This window comes from Dryas octopetala, chromosome 4, assembly GCF_963921425.1.
Source record: "Dryas octopetala chromosome 4, drDryOcto1.1, whole genome shotgun sequence".
Taxonomy (NCBI): domain Eukaryota; kingdom Viridiplantae; phylum Streptophyta; class Magnoliopsida; order Rosales; family Rosaceae; genus Dryas; species Dryas octopetala.
In genome coordinates this window covers 23,986,987-23,995,879 of record NC_141369.1, presented here as the reverse complement: position 1 = coordinate 23,995,879, position 8,893 = coordinate 23,986,987, and the positions used below count along the sequence as shown (strand labels likewise).

General features: G+C 40.9%; 1 protein-coding gene across 1 annotated transcript; it reads right to left on the bottom strand.

Annotated features, from left to right (window-relative positions):
- Positions 1–1,469: 1,469 nt before the first annotated feature.
- On the bottom strand, positions 1,470–8,585 carry ABCB19 (ATP binding cassette subfamily B19). Its single transcript, XM_086240392.1, has 10 exons — positions 7,997–8,585; positions 7,809–7,863; positions 7,561–7,736; positions 6,987–7,187; positions 6,454–6,713; positions 6,040–6,356; positions 5,723–5,946; positions 4,782–5,601; positions 4,435–4,676; positions 1,470–2,819 (listed from the first exon to the last, which is right to left on the bottom strand). The coding sequence occupies exons 1-10, from the start codon at positions 8,243–8,245 to the stop codon at positions 1,611–1,613; spliced, it is 3,753 nt and encodes a 1,250-aa protein (XP_086096518.1). The 5' UTR covers positions 8,246–8,585; the 3' UTR covers positions 1,470–1,610.
- Positions 8,586–8,893: the final 308 nt, after the last annotated feature.

Genomic DNA, 8,893 nt, shown 5'->3' with positions numbered 1-8,893 from the left:
TTCGTAGTGATTGCAATATTTTACTACGTACTGATCGATTACTGGTATTATGATGTAACAGTGCCAAAATGGTACGGCCTGAAAAATGAGCTGGAAGCCTGAAGCCTTCAGAGTCAGTCAGACCCTCCCATGACTAGCAAGCAGTCAACAGTGGAACACCCACACCCCAATGAAACCTAAACATGACACAAATAAAGGGGCCCTCAAGAATCTAACAGGAAGCTGAGAACCTGTAAATATATGCTACCTTCCAATTTTTTCCTACCTTTATCACTTTCACTATCGTTTTCACCATCATGATATGTCCTTTTCTATTTCCAATCTCAACCTTTTCACACTCAAATTATATGAATGAAAATATCTACTATGCCAAATCTATAAATGTTCTCTTTCTTACACAATTATAACAATGTTATATTATAAATGTTCTCTGTCTTATTATGATTAGATTCATCGTTTATAAGAAACATTATCCTCTCTATGTATGCGTGTTTACATATACATATATATATATATATCTATATTCTCATACCGGGAGTGAGAATTGAATCAATTGATGCATACGGTGCATCATCATCTTTGCATACCCTTTCCATTCCTCTGGCACTGTTCTTCCTCTCTTATTGCCAATTTGCCATACCTTGCTGCCCTTTTTACTTTGCCCAATGTCTCAATGGGCCACTGGCAACTCAATGAATTGAACTGTAAAAGTACCAGGGGTCCAGGAGAATAAAGCATTCTTATTTTTAGTGACAGATATATCCAGGTACATATATATATATATATTTATAAATACATATATATATGTTAGCTAACTTAGCTCCACCATTTTAGTCAACATTACAATTATGAATTTACTGATTAATCTGAGAATAGAAGAAGCATGGCCTGACTTTCGAATGCTTGAATATGGGCAGCACATTTTCTGGAAACCCACTAATTCACTATATTATTCTTGGAAAAGGGAGCCTAAATATCCATACAGGCGCACAATGAATTGTACAAATTGGGCCCTCTCGGTTCTTCACAGATAGAATTGATAAATGAATAAAAAATGTGGACCCTTCTACTTTGCAACTAGTGGTTTCATTATTGCCATCAGTACAACACAATCTTACACTTTACATCTAATAAAAAATGTCCCTCATCGGTCATCACACCATCTGCTGCAAATGAATGTGTCGCCATTTTATTAGAGAGAGATAACCTTGCCTTTTGTTGGTGTTTAACTTTCCCAAAGTGCATGTGAGTCTCAAGCCTTTAAGCCCTCAGAAAAAGGTGCCCTTATCTAAAACTGAAAAGGATGACATCTATCTGAAACACATGGAATGGGAAAAGCAAATTCGAGAAAAGTTCCTCACAAAACCATCTAAGGTTGTTTCTGGAGGTTGCTTTTGGCTTATGATATCCTAAAGCTTCACCAGAAAAATATTTATATTGATAATATAATACTTGCTACTCCATTGAGATTAGAGAAAATAGTTCTTCAGATGTGCCATATCTACAACTAAAAGAAAAATGGCGGATACATATGGTTAATGGGACACACATAATTCACACCACCCAACAAGGCCCTGCATTCTGCTCTGACCAAAATCCCCAAACTCTTCTCATATATGATGATGTTGTAGCTGCAACAGTCTAGAATAAGCCCCGTCAGGGCGGCTCACTAGCTCCGAGTGGCTGCCATGCTCCACAATGCGCCCATCTTGCACCACACCAATGCTGTCCACCCCTCTAATTGTTGATAACCGGTGGGCAACTAGTACTGTGGTGCGGCCCCTCATAAGCCTCTCTAGTGCTTCTTGTAGTACGCATTCTGATTCGGCATCAAGTGCACTTGTGGCCTCATCTAGCAAGAGTATGGTTGGGTCCTTAAGCACAGCCCTTGCTATTGCAATTCTTTGTTTCTGTCCCCCAGAGAGCTGAACCCCTCTCTCCCCAACAGGGGTTTTGTACCCATCAGGCAATCCACTAACAAAAGCATGCACATTGGCTGTACGAGCAGCTTCAATTACTTCTGCTTCAGTTGCCCCTTCTTTGCCATAGGCAATGTTGTCAAAAATGCTTGCTGCAAACAGGGCTGGTTCTTGTTGTACCAAACCAATTTTTAGCCTAAGAGACTTCAAATTCAGGCGTCGGATATCTTTGCCATCAATCATTACTTTCCCAACTATTGGATCATAGAACCGCTCAATCAATGCAATCACAGAACTCTTGCCAGAACCACTAGCTCCAACAAGTGCTTGGCTATGGCCAGTTCGGATTCTGAGATTAAAATCTTTAAAAACCATAATATCAGGTCTTGATGGGTATGCAAAATCAACATGTCTAAGTTCAATTTCCCCGCGAATTGATTCAACAGACTCAGCCTCAGGATCATCTGGCTCAATCCTGGTTTGTCGATCAAGAATTGAAAACACAGAGCCAACAGCTTCACCACCCCTAATAATCTCAGGAGCAAGGCTAACAGTTTCTGCAACTGAATTGGCTGTTACAACCAGGACCACGAAAACCTTAATAACTTTGGAGAAGGTTGATACGCCTTTGCTCACAAGGTGAGCACCATACCATAGAATGAGAGCTTCAGAGGCATATAGAGCAAGCTGGGAGAGGCCAAATAAAAGGCCAGCAGTTTGGCTACGACGAAGGCTTCCAAGTTGTGGGATACGAAGCTCGTGGCAGAAGAGAGAGAGGATCTTGTTTTGGGCATTGAACGCTGCGACTGTCCGGATGTTGCTCACTCCCTCCCCTGCAATCATGCTTGTCTTTGCATGAGCCTTTGCTGTGTCTCCAGCAAATCCTTTAAGAGAAAGTTGCTGTGTAATGCAGAATATAGCAGAATTGAACAGTCAGGAGAACTCATATTAAACAACTGACTAATAACATATGATCAAGTTATTTAGCAAATTGAAATGAGCACAATTGAGCTTCATTGACCATCATACAAATCACATAAATCATTCAATGGCAGTAGTCTTCCGTTAGCTAAATAAACCAGTAAGTGTTGTATCAGAAAAATAAACAAGTACCGTGTGCACACTAGCCATATTGGTCCTGCAAAGCATTAGGAAAGAAATTTTTATTAAATTAAAATTTAGTTAATTCTTTCTTTGTTTTTTTTTCTTTTCCCCATCAGATACTCTTTTTTGGGTTGGTGATGGCATGAATGGGCTTGCTACTTATTCTAAAGGGGCCCACCGAAAACAACAAAACAGGGCTCAGTGAGTAGGCCCACACTAATGGGCCGGGGTCTGCGTGATAACTTACAGGACAAGGACAAGGACTTTAAATACATTGCACAAGTAACGTTCTCAGTCAGATGGGTATTTACTGTATGTGGAGCATGCGCAAATTTAGTGTACTACAATTTGTACTACAGTTTGAAAACGAACCTAATTTCTGGAATCCCCCAAAGAATGAACCCTAAAGTCAAAAACGACAAGATAAGCAGAGGGGGGTGCACAAAGCGCACCAGGCACAAGTTAGCTACTTCCCCCTGAAAATCCACATTATAAAGACCCTCCAAGAATAATACAAAGGGCCATAGAAAAGTAAAATACTATCCCTGCCAAAAAAATGTCTCCTTTATATCACGGGCCTAGAGTTTCTTGTAGCTCTCACATGGGTGTCTTCAGTGAATTGTAAGAAAAAAAAGAAAAAGCAAAATAAACAGGTATAAAAGGTTCAACTTGGGCCTATAAATTCAGACACAGATGACAGAACTGATATTATATACTGTAGCTCTGTAATGTTCAGTGTCAGCTCGTGGGTTATATTTATTATAAAGAGGCAAATAGAAAAAAGGGAACAGTGGGAAAAACTAGACGGGGGGTCAAATATGACTGCCAACTAAAGAAAACCAAGAAAGAAAGGGTCATGGAGTCTAGAAATAATCAACAATACACCCATTTAAAAATCCATTTAAAGATAATAGGATAATTTTTTAATCAGTTATATAATTTAGAAAGAAGAATATGAACTTTAGACCTTCCATTTATGCAGCAACATAGCTCCTAATCACCAACCAAATATTTAGCAGCATGGGGGAATCTCTGATATTCTATTTCTTCATAGTTGTTAAATGCGAGTTTTTATATTATTATCTAAGTTTTGCATGATTTTCCGAGAGTTAATGTGCACAAAACTCGAAGGAAGCACGTGCAGTGCATGGTGTGGTGACACGTAGTTTTCTTTTGTCGTTTAATGCTAGGATTGGGGTGAAGTTAAGATTCCATAGATGTAAAAGCAGATGCAATATCTGACACACAGATAAAAAAATTATAAAACTGAGACGAACCCACATTGCCCTTTTCTCAGGACTTGGGTCAACCCATCAAAGGATTTAAGTTATTTAACAAGTATGGTTTGGGATGGAAATGTGGAATGGATCAAAAATAAAAAATAAAAGAAAGGAAGAAGAAAAATGCTTACCTGAGCAAAGTTAGCAAGTACTAGAAGAGGAAAGGTTGCTAGGATGAGCAGGGAGACCCTCCATTCCACTATGAAAGCAACAATGAATGAAGTGAGTAGTGAAGTCATGTTCTGCAGTATCACAGATATCCTCTCAGCAATTGCTGATTTCACATCAGAAGCATCTGTAGCCAAACGGGCTGCTAGAAGGCTAGAGTTGTGCTCCTCTTCATCAAACCATCCAACTTCATTCCTTAAGATTGCTGAAGTAGGAACAAGTAAATATTAGAATCAAAGAGATTGTAGCATAAACTTCAAAATGGCAAATTAAAATGCAAAATGAAGAAACACCAGATGTTTATTTATACCTGCAAGCATCATCCTCCTCACTCTAGTAGTAAGGTTCTCTCCCATGATACTGAAGAAGTAATGTTGAATCAGATATGCAACCACAGCATACAGCCCAGCTCCTATGTAAATGAACACATACTCCTTTGTCTTCCTCTCCATGGAGGCAGGGTTGCTATAGTAGAAAACCTCAATCATATTGCTCATTACAATAGCAAAGGTTGGACCAATGAACCCGGACAGTACTGACCCTATAGCACCCATAATTGAATAAGGCCATTCAGGAGCATTAAGCTTGAGAAGACGAAAGAAATAGCCATCGGGAGCTCGAGTTTTCCTATCTGTCTCAGCATTTGAAATCATCTCTATCCGCCCATCAGCACCAGTACTGTACTGATAGCTCAGGTTCCTTAAGCTGCCTGACCGGAGGCTTAAAGACTTTGTTGACAATGAGTGGCTTAGCCGTGATGAACGTGAACAACGAGTAGATGCATTCCTGAAGTCTCTGTTTCCAACCATTTCTTGAAATCGAATTAATGAAGCATAGGCCCCTGCTTTGGCAACTAGTTCATCATGGGTTCCTGTCTCAACAACTTGCCCTTGTTGTATAACTGCAATGCTATCAACATTTCTTATGGTGGAAAGGCGATGTGCCACAACTACAGTTGTTCTCCCAACCATGAGGCGGTCTAGAGCTTCTTGAACAATGCTCTCCGAGCTTGCATCAAGAGCACTGGTTGCTTCATCAAGGAGGAGGATCTTTGGGTCTTTCAACATAGCTCTAGCAATTGCAATTCTCTGTTTCTGGCCACCAGAGAGTTGGACTCCTCGCTCTCCTACCTGATTTCGCATTCACATTTAGTCATAAATGTTGTTAAAGGAGGAATGCATTGCACTGGGGATGAATGCATTGCATTTATAAATAGCCAAAGGTACTTTAAGAGGAATAATTGAAACCAACCTGAGTGTTATATCCATTAGGAAGCAGGGTGATGAAACTATGAGCATTGGCTGCAGAGGCTGCAGCTTCTACTTCATCCATTGTTGCATCAGGCTTTCCATAGAGTATGTTCTCGAGTATGGTAGTTGCAAAGAGTGCAGGCTCCTGGTTAACCAGCCCAATCTGATCACGTAACCATTTCAATTGCAGTGATCTTATGTCCACACTGTCCAGCAAAACCTGCCCTGCTAAGCCAACAAGAAATGTTAGCATACATAACCTTTCATCAACGCCCATAAAATTCTGATATCTCCATACCAGAAAAGTCTTTAACTTACCCTGGTTTGGGTCATAGAACCTTTCTATCAGAGAGACAACAGTGCTTTTCCCTGAACCACTACCGCCAACAACAGCAACAGTCTTTCCAGCTGGGAAGAAGATTGAGAAATTCCGAAAGATGATAACGTCTGGCCTCGATGGGTAGCTGAAGGTTACATCCTTGAATTCTATATTTCCATTGACCTCGGACAAGCACTTCCCATCCAAGGGGTCTTGAATTATGGTGGGCTTTTGCTTAATAATCTCCATCAACTTGTATCCAGCTGATTTACCTTTGCTAAAGGCCCCAAGATTCGAAAATGACTGACCCAAGCTCCTGTAACATTCAAGCATCATATTATTATCATCAAGACGGCCTATTCATCTGAAAATTTAAACAGAAGAAAATGGAAGCTCAAAGCTTAAGATCTTACATGCCACCAACAATGGCCGAAAAAATGGCTGTGAATGCTTTGCCCCCATCCGTCTGCCCATTTCGGATAAACACGCCAGCATACCAGAAAACAAGGGCCCATGACATGCAAGCGATACCATAGGTACACCCTAGGCCCAGACCTTTGGCCATTCCAGCCTTGTACCCAAGCTTCAAGGTGTTCTGTATGGCATCTGAATAGGAATTGAGGGCCTTGCTTTCACCAACATATGAATAAACTGTCCGAACTTGTGCAATAGCCTATGCAGACAGAGACGCCATTAGGTGCAGGCAAGAAAAAAACAGACATCTAAGCTAGGCACTGTTCAATCACATATGCACCATGAAAACTAATACCATAATCTAAAAATCTATATTGCTGTGTGGCCAAAAATAAAAAAGCAAACAACTTTGTGCTGCACATGTAAAATCATTGCATCACAGATTGGGGTTCCCAGCAGTAAAATTGTACACAAACATAGCTAGCAACTGAATTGAAATTTATGTTTAAGGTATAAGGTTTATACAACTCACTTGCTCAGCCATTATGCCGGCATTGGCGTACGATTCTCGGCTCTTGGATGTGAGGCCTGTGAGTGTATACGCGTATAAGCCGCCCGCAAAAGCAATTCCCGGAATCACAGCCACACTCAGCAGCGCCAGCCTCCATGCTGATACAAACCCAACCACCAGCCCCGCCAAAAATGTTGAAAGATAGTGTATGAAGTTCCCCACCTGAAATTCAAAAAAATCACAAAATTAAATTAAAAAAACATCATGGAATTATCATTCAAGATATTTGGAGTGTAACGTCTACCTACTAGATGGGCTTTCATGATCATCATTAATTAAAATGACAAAAAAGCAAATGGAATAATGGAGGCCCGCGCACTTTAACTCGAGTAAGGCTAACATGCGCCGGCAGAAATTGCAGGATTTGGGTAGTGGGGCCCGCATTAATACGATGCCCAACTACCCCAGTAACCCAGATAAGCATTGGCAAATTTAACCCCACCCCGAAGATTTGGTCCATATGGGACAATAAAAATGAGAAATCTAGAGCGGGGGGTGGCAAAAATGGTAAATTTGGGAAAAACGACTGAGAGACCTTCTCGCTAATGGCATCTTGGACCAGAAGGGTGTCCGTTGAGACACTGAAGACAATGTCTCCAGTTCTGGCGTCGGTGTCAAAGAAACCCACGTCCTGTTTCAGCACCGCCTCCAAATACTTCTTCCTCAGCGTGCTCACTTGCCTCTCCCCAGTGTACATCCAGCATGCAATCTCTGCAATAATTAAGTTCAACTAATTAACTACAATTTAATTACGAATCACAAAAAACAAAAAAGATGAGCTACCTGCATACGATGAGAAGCATACGATCAGTCCAAGATAGACAAAGTACAGAGCATACTGCAATGGACAAGAGCAACAATTAATTAGTATGTGATCAGATCTCAGATCTGAGGTAATGGGAATAGAAGCTTGACAAATGATAGATATGAAGAACTGGGTTTCGGTTGGGTTGGGGTTGGCAAGCAAGTACCTTTGCTACTTCGGCGGTCATTTTCTTCAAATCCATTTGGTTTTTGCCAAACCCATTCACCATTTCACCGAACAAGAGGAAGAAGACGGGCATGGAGGAGCCGTGAATGATGGCTCCTACGCTCCCAGTGATCATGAGGAGCCAATCGTACTTGTCAGCGAAGGAGAAGAGCTGGTAAAAAGGCAGGCTTTGCTCCTTCTTCTTCTCAGCCTCTGGCAATGTGGTCTTTGCCTCTGTGGTCTCCGCCATTGTAGAAGCTCAACTGAATAACTTGTTTTTCCCAATGGGAAAGGATCAACGGCGAGGTAGGTGACTCAAAAAAAATGGGGTTTAAGGGGATTGGTGGTTCATTGCCATTAATGGAAGAAAAATAGGTATTGAATGAGAAGTTTTGTGGGCATTGAAGATGAGAGATCTAAGCAAACCCTTTTTTGTCTGGAACAAGTGTCAATGTGGTTGGTGTTGGTTTATAAGCCCGAGACTCTCTCTGTGTGCTTCATGTATGGGTTCGTTTGCCGGAAAGAAAAGGAAAAGCAGAGAGTAGAGAGTGAGTAAGTGAGAGAGAGAGAGAGGGAGTGTGGGGGGTTGGACCAGTGGTCAAAGGGAAGTGGAGAAAATGGGGTTGGGTGTGGTGGGTGTTATATAGTGTTAAACTGTTAATAGTACTGGGCTTTAACTGCGGTTGTCATTTATTACTGCATTCGATCATCGATCCAGGTTAAGTTGAGGAATCTGGTTAACAGTGTTACACTCTGTGTCCTTCACTGCACTCCTACTTGACCTGCCTCGGTTCTCGTTACCAAGGATTTTTCTTTTTTATATATAGGCATTTAAGAATCTTAGAATTTTTAAATAAATATACAAAAAACAAAAAATCAAAATAAATATGAAAAGAAA